The sequence below is a fragment of the Stegastes partitus genome, unplaced genomic scaffold (assembly GCF_000690725.1).
Source record: "Stegastes partitus isolate 25-593 unplaced genomic scaffold, Stegastes_partitus-1.0.2 Scaffold810, whole genome shotgun sequence".
NCBI classification, from domain to species: Eukaryota; Metazoa; Chordata; class Actinopteri; family Pomacentridae; genus Stegastes; species Stegastes partitus.
Window position 1 is genome coordinate 1 of NW_007578541.1, and position 24860 is coordinate 24860.

Here is a 24860-nt window from a genome sequence, read left to right on the forward strand (position 1 = left end):
AAAAAAAAAAAAAAAAAACTTCACCTGGCATCATTGTTGTGATGATGATGTGCCAGATGATGAAAAAAAAAGGAAAGGAAAACAAAGATCTTTTTTTATTTAGTTTTTTTTTCTCCATATTTTTGAAGTGATCTAGAATATCAGTACAGTTACACAACAGAAATTACAGGTGTAATGTAAAATGACATTAAAAACATGTAACTGTGAATAACAAAAAAAAGGCTGAGTTTTTGTTTTTTTCTTTTTTAAGAAAGGCAAATTTTTTTGAAAATGTAAATAGACTTAAAACACATCATACACTCCTGAATTCTATTGTAATTTCACCAATGATTCCTTACAAATATAAAGAAATAAATACAAATGGTGACAATTAACAGAAAAAAGATTATTGGTACAGTGATTGAAATGCAGTTAGGAAATAATTATAAGTGTGTGACCACTTCTTCCTTTACAGCTCTTGGTGGAGAGAAAATATACTTTCTTAATGTTGTAATAGAAATGGGCTGTTTGCTGATTCTAAACCAGTTAGTCACGGATTTCTTTTTTCTGCCTTTAACACCAAGTAGGCTGTCTTATTATGATCTTGTAGCTCTTCTTTTATGCATTGTTGAGTGATCATTTAATTAGGATTATGTGTTGACGTTACATATAGAACTTATGCACAAAGTAATGGTGGCTCAAAAAAGGTTTTCAGTCATCTAGTGTGAATTTAGACATTTTCAGTTTCAAAACATCATATTTTTAAACATAATTTTGACTCTTTTTTTTTTTGACCACTTTGATAGGAGTTAAACAAAATAACAGACAGAAGCCCTGCTGTGTTGACTTTGCTCCCAAAAAACTAGTTAACAAGTATTGCCAAATCCCTAAAGCCAAAATGCTGAACATGTTTTCCCTTATCTATTGAGCTATCTACCAGCTATCAGAATGACACCTTCTTTGCTTTTGTTTTGTTGTTTTTTTTAGATTTTTGGCAGGAGTTAAAGGTCAACTGAATTACAACATGCTTCGTCATGCAGCGATTGGTTCGAGTAAAACACTTTGCGTGGGAAAGAATGTGGTGAAATGATGAGAGCCAGTTTGGTTTCACGAAGAACTTCCAGCTCATTGATTCCCACACAAACGTGGGTGTTTAAGGTGTAATTATATTGTCAGGAGAGCATGTTTTGGCAGGAGTTTTGTCCTTCCTGACACAGCAAATAAACAAAAAAACTGAAGTCTGTTTTGTGTAATCATAAACATGTATGTGTCTTGTTGAGAATGTATACGTTACATGCAAAACCCAAACATGTGCGTCTTTATACAGTCGTCCTCAAATATTTATTCATACCCTCCTATTAAAGAAAGAAAAAAAACAGCTGTCACTGGAATAAATTGAAATTGACAAAAGTAATAATAAATTAAAATTTATTGAAAATCATGACTTTGCTTTTAAATTGTGATTCAACAGAAATATTTTTTTTAAAAAAGAAAGAAAGAAAAAAAAAACAAAAAAAAAAAACAAGCATGATGGGACCCGTAAACTAATATTTTGTTGAGGCAATCTCTGCAGTCAAGTGTTTTCTGTAACTCTCAATCAGACATCTGTACCTGTTGACAGGTATTCGGATTTTGGCCTACTGCTCATCAGCAAAGTGCTGTAATTTTTCCTGGACAGTTTTGTTTTGTTGTTGTTTTTTTAATTATTCTTTTCAACCACAATTCAAAAGCAATGTCTTTTTTTCACTAAATTATAATTTATCATTTTTTATTTGTTATTACTTTTTCAGTGTCTAGTTATCTGAGTGACTGTTGTGAATTTTGCCTTTTCTTAAATGGAAGGGTATGAATACATTTGAGGACGACTGTAGCTATTCACAGTAGCAGCAGTTGTGCACTACAGTGGTCAGTAGGGGGCAGCGTCAATCAGAGGCCAGCGATGCCTCCCTGTGTCACTCAGGAGGAGACAGTATGTGAATAAAGTTCACAACAGATCCAACTGGTCACACATATTTATTTGTTCTGGCATTGAACACGTTATTAGTTGCATTTACTGACACTTTACCGCAAAATAGACATACACTCACAGGACATCTTTTTTTAACCTGTTGGAGACCCTGTGGTCACTCTAATCCTTTTTTCTAACTTTGTCTTGTGGCTTAAGAATTGACAGATTATCAGCTGTTGAAGAAGTCTTTAAAGGAGGCCTGAGTGCAGCAACACAAGGTGATAAAATGTTGTCTCACACAGTTACTGTACGCTTTACTGTACTTCTGTCACAGAGGGGTCAGGCCTCCTTCATTATCATATTGTTGCCATGGCATTTCAAACTCAGGACTCCTGAACTAAGCCATGCATGACAAAGAGGTGATGAAAGGTATGAAGTGCTCCAGTTCGTTGATAGCTGATGCAGATCACAGAGGAGGAAACACCAGTTTGTGGCCCTCAGGACTGATTCTGGACACTCGCTCAGGCTGCGTTCCTTTGACACGATGAGTGTTACATCCGTGAGCAGGCTTCTGAATGACAACGGTAAGACCTGCTATGCAATTTTAAACAGCCCATCATTGCGTATGCAGATTACACTAAGCTGCTGTAGCCTTTTCTTCCAGCGCTGCTCCTCTTAAGTGGACTCTGAGTTTTCTTTTCTGGAGTGTAAGGAAACTGCTTGACACTCATTAAATCACTGCTGTTTGATATTCATTAATTTATTCCATCTGCTCTGACATGGCCTTATTGGACACGTTGCACATTTCTGGTCAATTCCAACTTTGTGTTTAAATATTGACGAGGCCTGTAAAAGCCGATTACGCTCCGTCTGTGTTTCTCTCTATTAATCCAGTTTAATTAGAGACTAGTGGTCCCTGCACTTTTGGGTGTTAAGCTTCAAGTCAAGTGATGTCACTGAGCATCACTGGTTCAAACTACGTCCTGCAAACTGGAACAAACTATGTATGTATGTGTATGTGTATGTGTGTGTGTGCATGTGAGCATTTAATTAAAATCCCTATTATTTAAATCATTAAGTTGTAGAGTGAAGACTTGGGTTAAGGTCAGGGTTAGGGTTAGCCATTGTTGTGGTTCAGGTAAGCTGCCAGGAAGTCAATATAATGTCCCCTGAAACGACAGAAACACAACCATGTGAATGTGTGCGAGAGATGAGTTAAGCGGGTCAGTTTGAGGTGGACCTTTGTCCAGGGTCGGACAGCAGCACATTATTTATTCATGCTGATATATCTGAACGGCTGCCTAATTGCACCAGGAGGAGCCCAATTACGCCCAGCAGCCTACAGCAGCACTGTCTCACATTCACAGAAAGTGGAAAGCGCATCATGTGTCAGCAGTGACTGATGCTGTGCGTCTTATTTACATTTGCAGAGCTCCGGTTCAGCTCTGTAAACACACTATGTTTAGATGCTCAGTGAGATGAATGGATGCTGGAACGAGCGTGAAAGAGAAAAAGACATAAATGTCGAGAAATGGGCTGAAAATTTGTTTGCGGAAGTTCTTGACAAGTGTTTGGTGTTGTTGCTGTGATGATGGCAGATGAAGGTAAGAGCTTCCTGCTGCTGGTTTTGCTTCATTTGTGTAATGTGAGCAGTGAGCACACACTGTTCTGTTGCAGTGGGCTGCAGTGAGGATGTGAAGACAAACTCTGTGACGGGGGAGGTGATCATCTCCCATCAGAATAACAAGCACCTCCTCGCCGCTCATCTTCCTCGTCCTCATCTTCATTCCACTTCTCTTTCTGCAGGTGAGACCCAACCCTCAATCTGAATTCAGTCAGATTTAAAAAAAGGAACATTCAGTCTTATCTCAAAGGCACCTCAAATTATTTTATTCATCAAGCAGCTGAGGGAGAAGTGTGGTTGAACACAGCTCAATCAAATGACATTAAAAGCAGCACTTGAACACAGACTAGAGTGCTTTTATTGTGAACGGAAAGGCTCTTATACATGCACGAGTGCGGCCTCGGGTTGCAGTCAGCTAGATGAGCTGTGTGCATCGGATGAAGCAGAGACAAAACAACAAAGCACACTGAAACTTTATCCTAAAGTTAGACTTTCAGTCCTTCAGGGATGAGTCTTTTTTCCCAGCAGACATTTTGACATATCAGTGTCATGAAAACACACGTGTAAATAATTCAATTAAGGATTAATCCCTAAACCTTTTGGAAAGAAGGCCCACAGTGTGGTATCGAGAAACGGTATCACTTATCAAGGCATGCACTGTAGCTAAGACATTTTCCCCACCAACATGTTTCCATGTTCCTCTGATGCACCACAATTATCTACTCTGACATTCCCATGAACTTTGGTACCATCTCACCATCTCATATCTGTTTTCTTCCTCTCCTTCAGTCCGTCCTCCATCAGATCAGATCTACCTGCAGGCAGCAGCAGTTTTCCAGCAGCTGCATACTGAGAGGCCAGTCACACATCAGGGTCTGCATTATGGAAAAAAAACGGACACACCACCACCCGAGAGCAAACCTGCAGAGAAACAGGCCTACCAACTCGCCTTCAGCACCCTCAAATGTATGATTACTGTGCGCGCGTGTGTGTGAACAATTTAGGATAATATTAGCATCCTTTAACCAAATTTAGTTTTATGATTTTAGCTGAACCGCATATCCTGCCTGGATGGAGCGCACTGATGGTTAAACATAAAGTCAGAGAGAAATTAATTTGATCTACTCTGCTGCCACCTCTGCAGACCTATAAGGCAGCCTTATCTCTATAATGAATAGCAGTGGAGCTGCAGCATATGTCAACTCCTATATTCGGTTTTTGAACTGCACCTTCAACTGCAGAGAGTAGATTAAATAGTATATAGTCGCACATTTCATTTTATCCATGTGACTGCAAATTACTTGAGCTGGAGGTGCAGCAGATGTCTGTTTGGGAGGTGATAAGGTGGTGCATGCCATAGACACACACATAAACACACTTAAAATAAAAGCCACATGTGCACTCATACAGCAACCACACACAGTTTTGCATGCAGTATTCACACTCACATGTAGGGGGCAGCATTAGGTAAACCAAAATTGTACAAAAGAACATCTCCAACAATCTAGAGATACATCTAGTTTGGATTTTATTTGTCAAGCTTTTTGAGGTATCTCTTTTTAAGAAGTCTCAGTATCATGGACGTGACTAGAATTTCCTCTGCAGAGCTGAAAGCAACAAAAAATGACTTTTAAAGCAGCACTGTTTAAAAAAAAAAAAAAGAAAGAAATATGTATATACATAAGCAATGTGTCAAATGACTAATGTGAAAGCTGGATCACATTGACTCACACAGGGATTCCTTTAAGCTCCACAAAGCATTTCAGTATCTTTCGGCTCACAGTTTTGGTTTTCTAAACTGGATCTTAACTGTTTTGGCTCATTCTCACATTTCAGTGTGGTTTCTAGCTGTAAAGGGCAGCTGTTTCCAGCAAGAACAGTTTTTCCCAGCATCGAACAACAGACAGGCACAGATAGAAACAAGCGAATTAGGATAGGAGAACATTTAGCAGGTAGTGAGTCAGAGATTTCTTGCAGAAGTTGGTGGAGAACAAAAATGGATTCAAAAGAGTTGAAGTTTGTCCAGAAACATGACGCCAAACGAATGCTAATGTTTCAGTGTTAAAAAAGCTAAAAGCTAATATGCAATAGCTATCAAACCTGTCCAAAAATGATGCTTGATTATTTCTTCTGGAAAAATACACAACAGTTTAAAAGATTGGAATACCTATGTTTGCACATTACGTCTATTGGAGGGTAAACCAAGTATACAAGAGACCAAACTTTAAAAAATAAAATAAAATAGTTCCACAATTTTGCTGTCAACTGTCCAAAATCCAAAGTATGTCCAAAGGGGGGGTTTTTTTGTTTATTTTTTATTTTTTCAGATTGCTCAGAGTGCAAATCACTCTCTGGGGCAGAGCTGGGTTGTGGGCTCGCTGCAATCATTTCCACATGGTTGTTGTTGAATCGTTCACTCGTTTCAGCTTCACCTGCGCTTCATTTTCAATCAGCGAAACTGATGTTGTGTGACTCCTGTCCATCATGCGGTGCATTCCCAGGCCTGCAGGCAGGAGAGCTGTGAGGCAGACAGTTATGATAGCTTTTGTTTTATACAGTCGAGTATCTTTTTTAAAATTTCGATTATATAGAATATATTAATGTCATGCCATAGCAACTTTAAGATAGTATGTCAGTGTCAAACAATGCTGCTTTCAAACATTCATCAGTCACATCTCTCTCCAGAAACAATGTCCTTGTTTCTCAGTTTTATCCTTTTTTAAATGTTTTTTTTTATTATTATTATTATTTAAGTGTTTTATTGCTGTCAGAACATCAAACAAAACTGCAATTACTGTGCTTCTTCTGGAACCTGAAATCTAAAATAAGCACATCTGTGAATTTGGAAAATAAAACCAAAACTACAAGATGTAAGTCAAAAAACCACGAGGAATAAGAATCCCTCTTCATCAGCGTTGGAGTGTCTTCTGTGAAATTCAGCTGATGTTTTGTTATCCTTTCTGTTCATTAACAACATTGTTTTCCTCACAGATCAAGATTTACTGGAGGCCATGATTACTGACAGCTGCTTCCACACTTCTCAGCAGATTGTGAGTCTCATCAGATTTGACACTTTGAGTGTTTCACAAATCCAAACCTGAAACTGTTTCGCAGTTATCTGTCTTCTAAAGCAGCGTTTGCTGTTCTCTCTCTCGCCATATGAGTGAGCTCCTTCAGAATATGGTGAAATGTTGGCGAGGCAGACAGTGGTGCAGTAAAAGGCCATTTGTATTCAGATCTGTACGTAGTCTGACTGGTTATAGGTGGCAAGTGATGCATACAGGAGAGAGTCAGACACACTCTCCAACTGGGAGACTGTAAATTACACTATAAAACACTCTGCAATTATACATACATGGATAGAGACACACTTAGTCCGTGTGTGTTGGTGTCTGTGTGTGTGTGTGTAAATGATGACTTTATGAGGGACGGGTGAAACATAGAAAATGGGCTGAGAGGTCATTAGTCTGCAAGTGTGACTATAAAACCCACCACACAGCTCTTTATGATTCAACACACATCTTTACTGCAACAGGCATTTTCTAGCTTCCTGCATACACACACTGACAAAAGGAGCCAAGAGAAAGAAGAGTGTGCACAAGGCCGTGAACAAAAGACTGGCAAGTGTATGAAAAGATCTGCTCATCATCTTCGTCTTCCTCTTAAGCATCTACAGTCAATATTTTTACACAAAGAACAAAACCCAGAAAAGGAGTACCTTCTCAAAATGAGACAAATGAATAAACTCTGCGGTTCACTGCAGCTTTACTGAGTATTTTTGCGTCTTTTCACTCACCGATTTGGTTTGAAACTTTATAGTTTTGCTTCAGTCTCACCCAGTTTTTGGATTACAGAGGAGGCAGGGGGGCTCATCTCCACCAGAAGAGACCTGAACTGCCCCAGGAGCAACACTATTTTGATTTAAAGAGGAAAAACAGACAAACAAACATCAAAATTTCTTATTCTGCAATGAATGACATTGCTGCTTGGTGTAGTTAATGCCACATCAATAATGCCTGAAACATGACTGATAGACACGTGCAGAGCGTCTATTATTTATGTTGTTTTATATGCCTATATGTAATTATTGTATGTTGATTAAATGTCATATTATCTACATCAACATTCAGTCAGTTGTGCATTGAAGCAAAGTGTTCTTCTTTATTCATCAGCATGCAGTAAAGACTTTATATCCATCCTCAGTCGCAGACTTTTGTGAAACACGTTTCTCCTCAGACACAAAAAACAAAATTTCAGAACAGAGTGGATGTAGCAGCTGTTCCACTCTGTGACAAATCAGGTCTAAGACAAGCTACATTGGGGGAAAAAAAAAATTATGGCATTTGGGGCACCAGAAAAATACTGACAAGTAACAGAGAATAATATGTCATAGAAATACGGTAATTGTCCATATAAGTTATAAGTTTATATGGCCTTAATTTTACATGAGGCTTTAAATGGTGGAAATTTATTTGTGTAAAAACAATAAAATTACTCATACATTGATTCATTTATAGACTTGATTATTACTATAATACAAATAATTGGGCGGAATACTGCAAAACATTAGTTGGGTTTTATTGTGCAATTTTATGTAAAATATCTTGCAAAAAGATTAAAAATATTGAAAAATTTGTAATTAATTTTTAAATTGCAAGAATCTGCTGTTAATGTTGATCATACTAAGTGTAATATGAGTTTTTCATTGAACTTTACATTAAAATCGTAATGTTATCTTGACTATGTTAAAAATCACCTTCAGAAAATAGCTTTGCCTTTGAGAAGTCGCGAAACTATGTCCAGATCTGACCACGCGTTTCCTGTTTCCTGGCTGCCAACACATCCACAGAGATGCCATCCAGTTAAGCATAATCTCATTCCTTATGTGTGAACACCAGAAACCATTAACCGTTCCAGAAGTCTCTGTCATGGTGGCCCATTTCTAGTTAAACCCCAACAATGCTCTTGACCACATATAAACCACTTTTTTTTTTTTTTTCAATGATAAAAACTATAATTTGACAGTTTGACAATTCTTAATGATACTATGCACTGGTGAAAACACATTAATTCAAGATTTTTGTTGTGAAAACATCTATAATTATACAAGATATCTCATTTAGCAAACAAATCTAGGAATTTACAGAACCAATACTTCTTTGTCTCTATTCGTTGTCAATTGCATCTGGCTTTAGAAATATATTTGCTCTATTAAACTTAAATGTACCATTTTCATCTATTGAATAAAAATAATCTTCATGAAATTACATAATCTCATTATGTGGAAAAAATAAATGCTTTGCTTAAAAAAAATAAAAATAAAAAATAAAAAGTTTATGGTTATTCACAAATAGGTTTTCATTGTTGCTTTACATTGGTCTGGTAAATTCTTGTATTTACTAATATTACTCTCAATTTCAACAACACAGTAAAAGTCTTTGTCCAGAGACGTGTGACAGATTATTTCATGATTCTAGTGTAAGCATGAGTGGTTGTCTCTCTGTAATCTGGCAGACACATACACTAGAGTGACCTGTAAAATAAAACAGAAAAAATCTTTTTTTTTTTTTTTTTTTTACAGTGTCAGCATGAAACTTGAAGGCGACAAGTGGCTTTCTTTTTTTTCTTGTAATATTTTCTTTCACAGGCAGTAAATATCTTCTAAAAAGCCACTTTGTCCTCTTGAAGCTGTCGGTTTTTTTGACAGGGTTTTTCATGGAAGCTGTGTGATCTCTGAACATTAAAACAATTCTGTGTCTGTGAGCTGCAGTTGCTTCAGAATCCTTCACTTTTTTCACACTTTATGTTGTAGGTTTAATTTTAAAAGGATACAGTCAAATCAAATTATTTTTTCTTGCTTTTAACAAACTTGCAAAACATGTTCTAAACATGTTTTCATTTTGTTTTTTTCGTTTTTATTTTTCATGTTTTTCAAAAATATGGAATTTTTTTTTTTTTTTTTAATGTGTAAAAGTATAAAAAGTAGATGCCTGTCTGCCAAAGCTTGTTGGTTTTGACTTCCTCTTTTTACACTGCTGCTTCATAACTGGAATTTATTAATCATGAACCTGACCATGTTTTACAGTCCAGCGACTTGTTGCCGTTGGCGATGGTGATGCTGTTTGACTTCCAGGACAGAAGGTTTTTGATGTGTGAACGATCCACAAAAGAAGGGCAGGAGGTTATTCAGGAAGTCAGAGACATGGAGAAAAGTCTGCAGAGGTGTGTGGGTGGGTGTGTGTGTGTGTGTGTGTGTGTGTGTATCTGCGTGTGTGTGTAAGAGTTTCTTTAATGCAGTAAAGTGAACATGTTCTATCCTGTGTTAGCAGCTTTCTCAAATCTGTTCAAGTTACTGTAAATCTGGAAAGTCAAACTTTTGCTACGACACATAAAAATGAGATCTGAAGTGAATTCATGGTAGAGATGGCTGTGATGTGGTGTCTGTGCTGATTACAGGTGTAAGACCAAGCTGGCAGCATCTCTGGCTCGCTACAGAGTGAAGGAGAGTCTGCAGAGTGTCTCCTGCTTTCTGTCTGATGCTGTCAGAACCAAACAGCACCGAGCAAAGAGTCTGCCACTATACGCATGGATCAACACTCTGCAGACCAGGTAAACGTGTTTTCTTTTCACAACCTATCATGAATTTATTCTGCACTTATCTTCTCTTTCCTTCAGTTTCAGTTTTGTTGATGTAAATATGGATATAAAATGAGAAGTACAGTGAAAACGATGCTGCCTGAAGAAGTGTAACATGCTCGAAAGACCCCAGAGTAGCTTCCAATAGAATTCTTCTTGTATTTTTCAGACTATTAAGGGCCCGTATTTAAATTATCTTGGTTTTGTCCACCTTTCTTCATTTATATAAAGTCCATCTATACTTTATGTTTCATTTCATCTTTCAGATGTTGTTAGTGTAGGGAAGAGTGTTAAAAGTTAACAGAGTGGCATTTTGTAAACTGAGTGGCATGCTGTGAGTTTAAAGAGACAGGTTTTTGTTGAGGAGGGGGGTCACAGTGCAAGTTTAATGGTCAGTGACGTTCATCGGGGCGTAAATGAGACAGGAAGGTTTTACACTGTGACAGCTCGAGGGTAGAAAGTGCAAAAGCTGAATGCTGAAACCAGAGAACACTGTTGTAAAGTGTGTTAGTTTGAGCCGCTGATGTATCTGTACGACGCTGCTTTTAGTGAATATCCTGTATTTAAGTAGGACTCAGTGATGTATGAGTCTCTGATGAAACACACAACATATTTTTTTTGTAGTCTTGAGGAGGTTCGTGAAGCGTTGCAGAGCACTGGCTTGCATGAAGTAGAGAACATGACGGATCTGAGGGAGGCGACGTTCTGCATGGATCCTCTCTGTCCAGACACACTCGTCTTCTCCCAACGTCTTCAGGCTCTGCTCCAGCACAGCAGCCTCGACAGCACACATATGCTGAACATACAGGTAGATTATATTTAAAATCACCAATTAGAAACACGCTTTTCCTTCTCTGCAGTGTGCTTCAGTAGATAATTCTAGCAAACAGGGACAAGACTGCTAGAAAGAGTGTAGCCATATAGTGCTTTATAGTGGAAGTTTTGTAACTTTACTGACTCTTTTCTAATGCAGAGGTGCAAGGACAGGTTTATTAACGTACTGTAGTCCAAGTACAAGTTAAAGGTGACAGTTTAAAAGAGATTTAACGAGATGAACATTGCGGGATATGATTGTAATGACTTGAATAGGTCGAGACGACAGAGTTCAAAATTAAAGTGCGCCAACAATGCAAATGCAGATTTATCTCATTATCTTTGCCAGTTCAACCTTTCATCACAAACTCCCGCAGCTTTCCAGGTCCGACATTTATGGAGCCACAGCAGCATTTGTATTCTGCACGACCACCTTAATGAAGCACAGTCCTTCTGTATGGAGTTATATTAAGGAAAGGAAAAATTACTGGTTTTAAAGAAGAACTTTGGAAGAGGGAATGTAGTTAATTAGTTCATTTGTTGGCTAATAGTCCTTCTTCTACATGAGCAACACTGAAAATTACTGCTGTTAGAAGTTTTGCCCTTTTTTTCTCTGGCTGGAATTCCTGTTGTGATGTGAAGTTAAAGTTGTGTAATTTGCTTGATTAGAAGCACAGCAGTCCATATTGCTGGAGGGTCCAGAAGGAAGTGACTAACGTGTACATCTGTGTGTGTTTTTGTGTTACCGTGTCCGTGTAGGACAGGAGCGTGTGCGTTGCGGTGAGCGCGTTGCGCCCCCTGCTGTTCGATAAAGGTGACGTCCTGGTGGCTGGATCCTTCTCAGCTGTGACCGTCGCACATGTAGCTGTTGCAGCAGCTGCCCGCTCAGGCCGAGTGTTGCTGTGCGCTGCTGATCATAAACCTTCACAAGTAGAAGAAATACAAGAACGACTCACACAAATGGCCATCAAAAGTGAGTGACACAGGAACCTCCGAGAGACAAAATGATGGCACATTACAAGTGGAAATCACGAATGACTTCACTGATTGTTTACTTAAAGATTCACGGTCGTGTAGTTTGTGGTTGTAGCTGAAATGTATTTCAGTCTGTACCACAGCTAGTGACTGTCAGTGATGCACAACATGATGATAATTAGGAACCACCTGAAATCTCAATTTCCAGCTGCTGAGTAAACAAGAGGTTGATTTCCCTTTCTCCAGTTCAGAACTACATTTAGTCTGTTGCTAGTCCATAAATGGGCAAACTGATGTTGTCTACTGGTACCTTTGAGAGTTTGATGGGTATTAAGTGGTCACTGGTGCTCACTAGCTCCATGAAATAGCCAAAAAATGCTCGACTGCTTGTCTCTTATATATTACCTAATTAATTGCCAGCTGTATGAATGTCCATCCATCCATCCATTATCTATACACCGCTTAATCTTCACTGGGATCACAGGGGGCTGGAGTCTATCCCAGCCAGCTCAGGGTGAAGGCAGGGGACACCCTGGAAAGGTCACCAGTCTATCATAGGGCTACACTTAGAGACAGACAACCAAGCACACTCACATTCACACCTACGGACAATTTAGAATCACCAATTAACCTCAACATGTTTTCAACATGTTTTTGGCCTGTGGGAGGTAGCCGGAAAACCTGGAGAGAACCCACACTGCACAGGGAGAACATGCAAACTCCACGCAGAAAGATCCTGGGCGTCTTAACCGGGACGCGAACCGGGAACCTTGTAGCTGTGAGGCAGCAGTGCTAACAGCCGAGCCACAATGCAGCGCCATATGAATGTAAACACTTTAAGTCCAAACTTAGTAGTGACTAAATGTAGTTTGCTTAGGTTGGTAGTGCAGGTTGTATTTTCAGTCATAGGATGGAGACTTCCGGTATAAACCTGCCATTTCCACAGCTACAAGGAAGCCGTTTATGCTTACCTGGAACTGCCATCTCTAAACAATGCAGGGTGTTTATGACACCACTTATCAGGTTCTTATAATGCAGTCTTGAAATCCCTCACCAGAGAGTTTCACCACCACTAACATCTTGAGTGAACCTGGCAGTTTCACAACCCTTCACATCTCAAGACATACAAGTCTTTGGTCATTAATGAGAGTGTAGCCATGTGAGGAATGACAATATACATCTGGGACTCCCCTTCAGTTTGTCAAAACTGAAAAAGTCTCTTGAGAGGGAGGCGAAACATCTTCAAAAACCAAAAAAAGAGATCCAGTTGCCTTCTACTGAAGCTCATAATGTTTGAAAAAAAATAAACAAAGCTTTTCCTCCTATAGCAGAATGATGATATTGTGCAGTCAGACCACTCTACAGCACAGTGCTGTGGACAATGGCCTGACAACACAACACTAATCACTTGGTGACTCTTCAGTGCATGATTTCCCTTCAGGATTAACTGTAGCTGTATGCACTCAGATGTTTTCTGGATTTATTACAATATTTTTATTGTCTCCTGTTATTTTTGCAACTGTCATGGTACAACACACTAAAGTACAAATTGGTAGACTTTGATCTATTTGCTGTTAAAAAAAAAATAAATAAAAAAAAATGCCACAAACATCAGAGTCAGTTACGAAAAAGCAGTTCTTGATTTCAAAATTTATCAGTTTTGCCTACAGCTTAATAAGCTCGGAGGATAATGAAACCTGTTGCACTTGATGCCTACATATCATGTTGCTGTGTCCCCCACTCAAAATTCTCCAAACATTTATAGCTGCAAACGCGATATGTGCTCCTGTAACTGTACATAAGGTTAATACTTCAGCCGCGTATTTTTTATGAGAACCTTGTCAGATTGTAATTGCTTTGTCTGCTTTTAAAAGAGGAAACAACGTACTGTGAATCAAAGCAGCTCATTCCACCTTTAATGAGTATTTGTTCCTGATTATAGCCGATTGCTTTTAAATGCTCCTCTACATCCCGTTGTAGACGTTCGCATCCTGTCAGACGCATTCTGCAACCTGAATGAGTTCGACGCCACCGTCCAGCGGTTGAAGGTCATCATCGTGCTGCCACAGTGCTCGTCTTCGGCCCTCAGTGACCCGGTGACCACCATCCACAGCGAACATGGCGGTATGAGAGCAAGAGATGTGTCCTCTCCCAAAACCTTAAACCTAAAGGGCCAGAGGCTCCTATTTTATAAAGAGTGCATGCAATGCTGCTATGACTTCAGATTTCCCTACCATTTATTTACATTAGAATTTAACAGAACCAACGCTGAGCTCTCGTAGACTTAATGCAAGTTAAAGTCTCTCAGTTGGCAGGACTGACACTGGAGCTGGACAATAAAAGGAGGCAGAAAAATCAGATGAAAGAATAACTGCAACAAAATGAAATCCAAAAACATCTGTCAGATATAATAGCAGTACCACGAAGAGTTGTTGTTGTTCAATTAAATTTCAAATGTGAAATTGGTTCTGCTCTGTTGACAGACTGGGATTTGCTGCCGGAGTTGTCTCATGGTTCTGTTTCTAAGAACAAAATACACTCTCTGACCTTCCAGCAGGCTCGACTACTGGGACACGCCCTCAGCTGTGAGTACACTCTGACATCATGCACACAGATACACAGGGTTTTCAAGCAAAGCATGAAGAGTTAAACATAAGCACACAACTAAAATGTGTTGCCATTTCCTAGGTGCATTCTGATAGCAAGATACCTGCACTTCATTGTCAGAGCCTTTGTCTCCTTCTTCCTCTGTCAGTCCCAAAAGTCCAGACTGTGGTCTACTGCACACGCTCAGTATATGCCGAGGAGAATGAACACCTGGTGAAAAGAGTGTTGGAGAAAGCACACACTCACCCCAAACTGCTACCCTTCAGGTACAGTAAACACACACCTGGTCAGTCTTGGTGTAGTATTGATTATCTGTCCATCAAGCATGTATTTAATACAGATTTTCAATGTCCACAGGCTTAAGCTATAAATGAAATGAGAAAATAGGCATCAGACATGAAGTGCCAGTAGACAGGACTGCTTTGAGACCAGTGTTTGAGCTACTTTATGTTTTACATGATGGTAAAAATAGTTTTGGTTTGATCATTTGGTTGAGGTTTTTGTTGGTTTCTTAAAAAAAAAAAAAAAGTTTGGCTATTTTCCAATACAGTTGTGACTCGATAATCTGACACTAAATGTAAAACCTTCTTTTATGTCGGATAGCAAGGCTGTTGGATTGTCAAGAAGGAGGTCAAGATACAAGGAGGGCTTGATGGTTGAAGGTTAATTTGTTGTTAATTATTGTTCATTGCTATTATAATAACTAGTAGGGCTGGTCCGAATAGCGCCTTCTGGTCTCTGGATATTCAGGCCCAATTAAAGATGAATATCCGAATATTCTGACCGGTTGGCAGGACCACTTCCGGATCGGGGTGGAAGTGGTCGGAACACACAGGCAGTATCTGGCTGCTGATGCCAGTTTAGGACAGTGGTCACACTTCTGCTTCCACCATTGGTGGCAGCAGCACCATCCATGTTTACTTCCAAAACACTGAGCACATTCGCTGCATGTGACGTCGTTGTGTCCTCTTTTGCGCATGCGGGACACTTTTGGGTTATATGAAGTTCACACAGCAGATCACATACATGTCACATTTACTTGGAAATGTAAAACAAACTCGCAAAAAATCGGATTTTACAAAAAAATCTGAATTGAGCATTAAGTCCTGCCATCTGACTGTAGCCAATCTGTCCAATCATTAACTAAGATAATACGCCGTTATTCTTATTTGTGACATAAAATGTCACGTCGAAGTCGGAATCCAAGGGTGTCGGTATGTTAAGGCTATTTTTCATTGGTTCCATTCGTTTTTCCTAAAAACCTGTCAGATAGCAAGGTTTTCGGATTGTTAAGGGTCGGATTATCGAGTCACAACTGTAAGTCTGCCCGTTTTCTCTTCCAAGAACGATGACAGAGACTGAGCTCTCAGTGTGTTCTGCTCAACTCACAATGACCAAATGTCAGTTCAGGTTTTTTCAACAATATCGATTCCTTTTTTTATTTTACTTTTTTAAAATTAATTTTCTCCAGTCTTTTCTGTGATAGAAGCTCATGAAAGTACATACTGGTGGAAACCTTCAGTGTTTAATAGGCTTAAAGACCTTTACCTTATGACTTCTGTTACATGCAGTCTATAAATGTCTAAAACATCTCAGGTTGTTGTTTTCATTCACATCCAGCATTCAAAAAAGCTTTTAAAAACTTCAACCATCACAACTTTAATTTAGGATTTTCACAACTCAGTTTTGGGGATTGTTCTTAAAAGAGCAACAAAACAGGAAAGCAAATAAGTTTTGTTCTATAAGGTTATAACCTCATCCACTGAGCGCCATGAGACAGTCTGTTGTGTTGGTTTTTCGCTGGTCTCAAAATGAGATATTGATTGCTTGACTGGAAAATGACTGGTCCCTTGGTCGCATAAGTAATGACATGCAAATCACGTCTCATGCTGTCAGGCCTCATTTCTTCTTAAAACAAACTGTATTAAAGTATAAATGTATACAGAAATTGGCCTAAACTTGAAATTTCATTAACAAATAATTAAGTAAATTATTGCATACTGTATTTTATAGAGTCTAAGGACAAGTGTGTCTGTGTTTGAGAATGACAGTGAACCTGTATATGTGCGTGTGAGCGGTTACAGTCAGTAGACTGATGACAGCATAAAGGATCAGCTGCGGTTGCTGTGGGGACTGAAGTTAATCCTATAGTCGGGGTGAATGGGGTGGAGAAGGTTTCAGAGTCAGTTTCACGCCTCCTGCTCCACTGAATTCATTTTCTACGATCCATCCTCTTTAAGAAATCCAAATCTTATTATATTTGGCCTCTAAAGCTCTTTTATCAACTTATATTTGTGCCAAGAGACAATGAGCAACTGTTTGATCTTGGTGTGTGGAGTGTGTGTTCAGTGAAAACATGTCTGGCTGTGTTGTTTTTTATGAAAGATGGCAATGACTCGCACAGCAGCAACCTAAACCGAACACATGCTGGTATTCCAAAGTGCTTTTAAAAAGGAGGACATTAGATATGTGTCCACAGTAGACTGCGATACATACTGTGTATATCCACATATAATTGTGTGTTTGTCATCCTTGGGACACTAAGATAATATTTATTGCCTCTGCATGTTTTGAGCTAATTTACATTAAAAGCGTAACCTCCCTTGAATCAGTTTCAGCATCTGTTTCAGGGCATCAGTGACAGTTGACCACTAGCCCCAAAAGTCCCCTCTTGAAATTCAGTGTATAAGTACAGCTCATATATGTGAAATTAAGAGTTATATTTAGAATCTTTCTGTGTCAGTTTACTGTAAAATTCTAATATTTTACAAAATTATTCTAAAACATCATTAACTGACAGAGCTGCTGGCTGTAACTGGTGCAAACATCTTGTTTATGCAGATTTCCATTTGTTTAATTTGGTGTTTATGTCCACTGTGTCACCTGATCAGGTTTGGTTGTCGGTACGACTTCTGATACTGTTGGGTTCTTTAGAGGTGAAACAGACTCAACCAGACACTGTTTTTCAGCTACTTAAAAAAAACAAAAAAACTCAGAACTTCAAAGCACCACAACATTTAAGCTTAAAAATCATTAACATATACACTCATACAAATTCTGGGCGCCTGAAATAACATCGCTCTGGGCTTCAATCATTAAATCCTTTTTCAGTTTCCATCCTGCTGTAGACGAAAAGTTGACCCCAGTCAAAATGAGCGTAAAATATAAACGGTATCTTGCAAAAAATAGCACTGAATCGAGAATATTTATGCGAACGAAGGTCACACCAGCACATCATCTCCATATTTGAACAATATTTAGACAGCGAGCGGTCTGCGGAGAATTGCCATCCGAGATTTACTAACATACCTGATGCTGAGGGCACTTACGCCAGATGTACAACACACAGGACTCAGCAGTGACAGCTGGCAGCACAGAGGCCCATAAACAAGCTTGTCCTGAGGCTCTGAGCAGGATAATCTGTCAGGAAAGACACTGACAAGAACCTGGTGGACCAAATCTCTCAGCCGCCTGCACTGACAGTAAACATTTGTGCATTTGAGCTGTAGCTGTTGAACCTACAATTATGAATGTTTTTTTCAAGAACTGTGCCTAAAAACACTTTGAAACAAAATGCCACATGATGTAGATCAAAAGAATCCTGTTTCGCGTGTTTGCTTGTCAACATAATATATGGTACCTTGGTTCAATTTCCCCAAGCAGCCAATTCATGCGTGCAGTACTCCCATTCCTTTACAGTAATACTTTCATGTGGCAATGATGAATCAAAATGCTACACAGCAGCATTTACTAACATGATTTCATTTTGCTCCGTGCTGCTTTCTCAGGGTGAACGGTCCGATTTTCCCTGATGACTCCCCGTCAGGAGACGCAACAGACTCCAAGTTTTTCAGGCTAAAAGCATCTCAGTTCACAAACGGCTGCTTCATTGCCAGACTGTCCCGACAGGTGAGAGACGGGGGGGGGAGTGTGAGACATGGAGCCTGAAAGGATAAAAAAAAAAAAAAGTGAGGAAAATCTGGAGGACAAGGTTTGTAGAGTGGGGGGGCGCAGAGGTTTTTGTAGTGTGTGTTTGTGCTCGAGCATTTATGTGTTTCTGTGTGTGATTGCTTTGCAAAGAGACCTTCCAGTAGTGCTGAGGCTGCACTCTTTTACTGTCTGTCTGCTGGGAGGTCAGTCGGCTCTGCTTGTCTGCACACACACACACTCACACACACACCCGGGTGTAGACTATTGCTCCTTGAAAACACTGCAGCATTATTCCAATATCCCATAAAAAAGCGAGACAAGTTAAAGATGAAATACGCCCGAGTCACTGAAACATTTCAGCACTTGGGGGGCAGAGATGAATGGATAACTCTCTGTCGTTCTTCCAGCCCTCCCCTCCAACCCCTCCAGTCCTGTTGCATCACCTCGTTGCTCCGTCTACTTGCCCCCTCCTCTTGCTCAACTCATAAAAAGAAGAAAAATACAACAGAGGGAAATGAGATGCTGCTCCTTTGATCCCCTGCAGCTCGAAAAAATGGTGCAGTGGGAGCTGTGCCTGCGTGCGTGTTTATACAGTTGCAATCAAAATGATTCAAACCTGCCGAGTTCAGAAGGGTCGACACGGTTTTACAAATGACATTTGCTTGAGTTGAGTGACAAAATCAAAATTATGATTAATATGTGCAAACCCTATGTAATATTCCTGTTTTTAACTAGTTATTAGTGTGGAAGGCAGACAGTTTTTTTTTTTTTTTAAACACTATTAAGCTTTTGGGAACTCTAATGACACTGAATTTGTTTGCGCTGCCATACAGATATAAATCCCGCCTGTGCAGATGTTAGAGCCGAGTAGAAAACATGGCAAAGATAAAGAAGCTGCCTCAAAAGCTAAGAGATGAAATAATTTCATCACACCAAAACCGCAGTGGTTCAAAAAAAAAAAAAAATTCCAATACATTTAAAGTTCCAAGAGACACGGTTGGCAGCCTCACAAGCAAGTTTAAAACTCAAGTTACAGCAGCGAATCCTCCTGGGTGACGAATAAAGCTCAACATTTTTCCACAGGGAATCACATGTTTGAAACCAACGGTTTAAAAGAACCTTCTATTGCTGAAAGAAGACTTGTAATTTGGCCTGATGAAGGCAGAAATAAAGTATCACTAAACAAACAAGAATTCTCAGACATTGCCTCCCTGTATTGTTAATTAGTTTCTAGACTTCACTAGAATCTCACTGAAAATCTTTGGTGGAATTTAAAGAAAGCAATGGAACCCAAAACTTTCCTGTGAACATTCCTACTCATCTGGATCGTGGCATATTTACCTGCTAAAACAAAGTAAACATGACTTAATTAAGGTTCTTGAATACACGTCACCTCTAATCTCAAGGGTGAAACGTGGCCATGGATCTCATCACTGCATTGTAAGTTGTGTCATAGATAACCTTCTCTGTTTCTGATGATTCCAGTTTCGTGTTGCTTTTTTAATGTTTCTTTTAAACCACTGGTCTTCTCTGACCAAAGTCATTAACTGTGCATGTAAAGATGGATAAACCCACCTTGACACCGTCACCCAGAGGTTTCCTGAAAAACAGTTTTGCTTCTCAGTGTGATGGTTTTCAGCTGATCCAAAATATTACAAAAAAGTGAAGTGAAAGTGGAGTTGAAGTTGGACATGCAAACATCTTTGGGTCACAGACCTGTCCCTCAAGGAGGCGACACCTTTAATTATGCCTAATTTTAAGCCTTAACACAATTTTAAAAAGTGAGCTATATTAAAAATTCACTTCCCTTACAGCTGCCATGGATGGGGACATTAGCTACAGAGACTAAAACCTTTCTTGTACCAGGCTGTAAATGTGTTTATTTCTGATATAAAGTTGGTCATTTTAACATGGAGATCTATGAGGAGTGAGTCTCTTTTGGATTCAGCCTCAAGTGGCCATTTGAGGAATTGCAGTTTAGTCAACTTCAGCATCAGCTTCATTATTTAGATGCTCGACCAAAATGTGTACATTGCTGTCCTCAGATGACTTTCCCTTGTTCGTCAGATGACGATGCTGAGTCCTGACCTGAACAGTTGGCGCTCCTGTGTTCTGTCATGCACTTATTAAGTTGTATTTTTGACCCAATGTACAGGACTGTGCATTCCTCTGCACAGTGAATTGTGTACTCTACATCGCTCTGCTTAAGGGTCTGTGTGTTTTGTCCTTAGAGGGGACAGACTTCTGCCTCGGCATGTTACTGGGCCTTAGGTGCACAGCCATGTAGGCAACACAGGAAAGCCAACTCCTCCAACTGTCCATGCTCACAATTCAGGCCTAGAAAGCATGACATGAAATAAGAGAAGCAAAAGTAGGAACAAGTCCACTATTCAGACATGTCAAAAACAGGCAGGTAAACCAAAGAAACTCTGGAATGCTAGAGCGCTAAGGCAGAGAACACGAAGACACTTTAGAAACAGGTGGATGGAAGTCCGGTGGTATCAAGACTGACAGGGTTCATTTAGGGAAGTGAATGTAGGTGTGCAGATAGTTGGGGAAGATCAGGTGACTGACTGGTGGAAACAGGGCAGATGGGAGATATGACAAGGTTCGTGGATGCTCTTCTTTTCCTACACAAGCTGGCAAAAGTGATGGCAAGCGGCGAAGGAGGAGCATTTTTATCTTAAATAGAGGGAAATGGAGAAGGTCTCACCTTAGACAAAGCATGGATCTGTCAGAGCAATCAGGTTTATTGTGTCAAGAGAATGATGCCACAGAGAAAATAGTACACAAGCAGTTGTAACTTGCTGGCTGTACTGCTGCATATTAAGTATATTTATGGCGTTCATTAACACATTCATCAGATTAATATTGCATTGTTGCTTGGCATCAAGACCAATGGTGTTGTGTTTGTTTATGCCATGTGCTTGAGGTAGGTGTCAATGCCACTTTTACGACCTAAATTCAATGGGACATCCAGTGCATGCACCAGCGGAGATGCCTTTTAAGTGTTGTGCAGGCTTGTGTTACTAACGGTAGACAATGCAATGTTGCAGAGCTGGTGAATGCTGAATAAACCTGAATGATTGAACTCAACAGTGATGGTAAGTAATGACAAACTACTGTAAGAAAGCTCATCATTATGTTGTTAAAAATCAGTCAGTTTTTATTCAGCTTTACTTGACTGTTTATCAAGTCTGTAGCTGATATGGTTTAGTTAAATTTTATCAGCAACATCAGAATATCTTTCTGATTGATGGTTTTGGATTTTGATTTGCAACTGTATCAACACAAACCAGTACACGGGGGCAGATCTTGCTGTCCTGTCCAGCTCGGTGCAGTAATTTAAAATCTAATGATCCTGTCTAATTGGATCGACATTCACTCTCACTGTGAGTCAAATCACATCAGAGCTGCTGCTGCAGATTTAGTTACGCTGATACTACTGAGGTGATTCACCGCTGCCCAGATACACGACGAGTCAAACTGCGCAAGAGGACATTTAAAGGGATTTTAAATAGACACGTGCCGCCTGGAGAGACGTAGAGAGATAAGAGTTTTAGTGAGTCTTAAAAAGTTGGGGGGGTTTTTGTTTTCTTTTTTCAAATATTCATAGATTGAGGCTATGCATCCACATATTGTATATGTTATCACATCTGACAGACTGCCAGGCTCCAGTCTTCCATCGAGTACGCTGTAGTCGCCACCATTTCATCACAAAATGCAAATTTATAAACTTAATTAAAAATGTGAGGTTTACAAATAACTCAACACAATAAATGTTGGTAAAGTAGAACAAATAAATAAGATTAAGAGCTGAGAATGTACCTCTAAATCCAAAGACACCAAAAGCACAAATGCAAAGCTAATAGAGACGTTGCAGGAAAAGCCAGAGGATACATCATCTTGGATCCATTAATAGTTTCAGAAAAATTAGTCCATTCAAAAATCCAGCGTACCAATGACCTTGCTGTCACTAGGGTCATGCATTAGTCTGGAAGCAGACACTCCCGCCAGAAAAATGATCCATCTGTCCAAAAAAACAACAAAAAAAAGAAGAATAATTTCATCTGTTAAGCCCATCAGACTGGTTGTCATCATTTAGGCCTGTCAGACTGCAGTATTTCACATTTTACTACAAACTCTCATTTTGGCAGCGCAATTAAAGTTGTGAGTCTTACAAATGACCCAAAGAATATAATGCTGTCAAAGCAAGAAAAATAGAAAGACAGATATAACTGTCCAGAGTGAATAAAACATGCATTTGCAATTTTTTAAGCAGTGTGTCGAACATCATTCAGCTTTCATAAGAGAAGAAAAATATGTGAAGATTAAGACAGAGGGACAAGGACAATGAAGGCTCAGGAGTTTTAATGAGACTTCTGCTGTTTCTTTACTGCAGACAGACACCCTTTCCCTTGTGTTCAGATTATATATCATAGAGTATAAGATGCCGTGAACTACAAAATGTACTAAAGTTGAATTTATCTCAGTAATTTTATTGAACATGCTTGTAGGCCATTTATTTTAGGTAAATAACCAGCAAGCTGTGATGCAGAATCGCTGGTTCACCACTAAAAACATCTCAGGAGCTACTGTCGTGTGCAATGCGCTATGTTCTTGGTCTCCAGAGGATGGATTCCAATTAAAATCAGTGATCCCCTGACCTGTGCTCTATTGATCTGATTCGACTAACTGCTCTCAATAAATGTTTAAATGATAGCGATGTTTCGATCGCAGGAAACGCACCTAAACCTGACCGAACATCAAGTGTAATAATCATAATATCGGTCCCATGTGAACCTCTTCTAGGTAAAAGCATACGCGGGTCATTTCAGATGACTGACTGATATGATTGTTTAGGTAGAAGGGCTTGTTGTGTTCTCACATAAGGAGAGATGGGAAGAGATAAGTAGCTGGGGACAGGAACCCTCATGGTGGCTTTTAAATTCCATCCCATATTTGTTGCAGTGTTGGGATTAATAAGCCATCAACCACCCTGCAGCCTCTCCTCCCCCTCCTCCATGGTACGGCTGTAGCTCGCTCCTACTGCATTGTGTTTTGTTGCGTGGATCTCCTCGCTGCTATGTTACCCTCGAGACACGTTGTTGTATTGTGCTGTGTCTTCACATTAAATCTCAAAACCACCCTTGATCTTTCAGGCCGATCCCACGAAGGTAGAAACGGTCCAGGATGTGCTGGCGAGGGCAGCAGCAAAGGGCCTCCTGGGCGGAATAATTCCTGAACAATCAAAAACTGGCAAAAAGGGGAAAGGCAAGAAGAATCAAGCGGCTTCAGCCACCAGCAAACCTTCTTCCCCCTCCAGCGAAGAGAGACGGATGGGAGAAGAGCTTGTAAAGGAAGAGGATCCAGCTGCAGCTTCAGAAAACGAAGAGGGGAAAGTTGAGGGAGAGTTTAAGGACGGTGAAGAACAGGAGGAAAAGGAGGAAGCTAAGGAGGAAAAGAAGAGGAGGCGTAAGCAAACAGTCAAACGGCGTCCAAGACTACCCAAGAAGACGCCCACAGCCTCCAAACCTAAAAGCCACAAGAAGAAACCAACAAAGAGAAAAGACAACCAACCACATTTCAGGAGGCGTCAGACGAAAAGCAAACCAAGACGAATACCTCGACTCACGCTGACGTTAATCTCGTCTGCGAAATCCTCCAACCACTTGTCTCCAATCGCAGCTCTCGCACACAAGCTGAGTGTCACTCCTGCCGTTAAATCCCAGCAGACTGTCCTCAGCTCTCCTCCTCCAGCAAGAAAACATCCGTCTACTGCTCATCGCGGTCCAGCGGCTCCCCACAACACCTCCAAGAAACAAAACCCAAAGCCGGAAAAGGCAGAGAAAACACAGAAGGACGCGGCTAAACTGGTGAGAAAAGTGATCAAACCAGAAAACGAGGTGGTGAAACAGCCGGCAGATTTTGTTTTGCCTCCAATTTCATCAACGTCTTCAAGTTCTCAACACAGCAAAAGTGGACGTTCCGCCTTACAGCCGCTTTCCAGGACGTCCAACTCTCAGCTCGCCAACATTTCTGCATCTTCGTCCTCAGTGTCTCTGCCTGGACTGTAAAATCTGATAGGATGGATTATAAAAAGTGAAATCATGAAGTCAAGGATGAGTAAATGTCAAACAATTAAAAATTTAAATATTTACAGAGAGGTTAGTACAGTGTTTTTGTCTTTTGAATCAGCTCAACAGCAGCTCAAACTTCTATTTAAATGTAATTTTACAACAGAATGTAACAACTCCTAAAGATTTGAGAAATAAAAGTTGTGCAAATGTATTCAGGTTATTTATTATTTTCTTTATATTTTATTACAATTAGGAACTGTACATACAT

General features: G+C 39.8%; 1 protein-coding gene across 1 annotated transcript; it reads left to right on the plus strand.

The window, feature by feature from the left end:
* Positions 1 to 3518: 3518 nt before the first annotated feature.
* Positions 3519 to 24594, plus strand: LOC103365092 (putative methyltransferase NSUN7). Its single transcript, XM_008292432.1, has 13 exons — positions 3519 to 3531; positions 3605 to 3733; positions 4341 to 4517; positions 6543 to 6601; positions 9637 to 9773; positions 10008 to 10160; positions 10812 to 10995; positions 11760 to 11973; positions 13956 to 14099; positions 14459 to 14560; positions 14731 to 14848; positions 18371 to 18491; positions 23675 to 24594. The coding sequence occupies exons 1-13, from the start codon at positions 3519 to 3521 to the stop codon at positions 24587 to 24589; spliced, it is 2466 nt and encodes an 821-aa protein (XP_008290654.1). The 3' UTR covers positions 24590 to 24594.
* Positions 24595 to 24860: the final 266 nt, after the last annotated feature.

Bases quoted from the DNA above. Each gene is read 5' to 3' on its own strand.
- LOC103365092 (XM_008292432.1), top strand. The intron at 4,518-6,542 runs GTATGATTACTG...TTTTCCTCACAG, and splicing joins CGCCTTCAGCACCCTCAAAT to ATCAAGATTTACTGGAGGCC. The intron at 9,774-10,007 runs GTGTGTGGGTGG...TGCTGATTACAG, and splicing joins ATGGAGAAAAGTCTGCAGAG to GTGTAAGACCAAGCTGGCAG.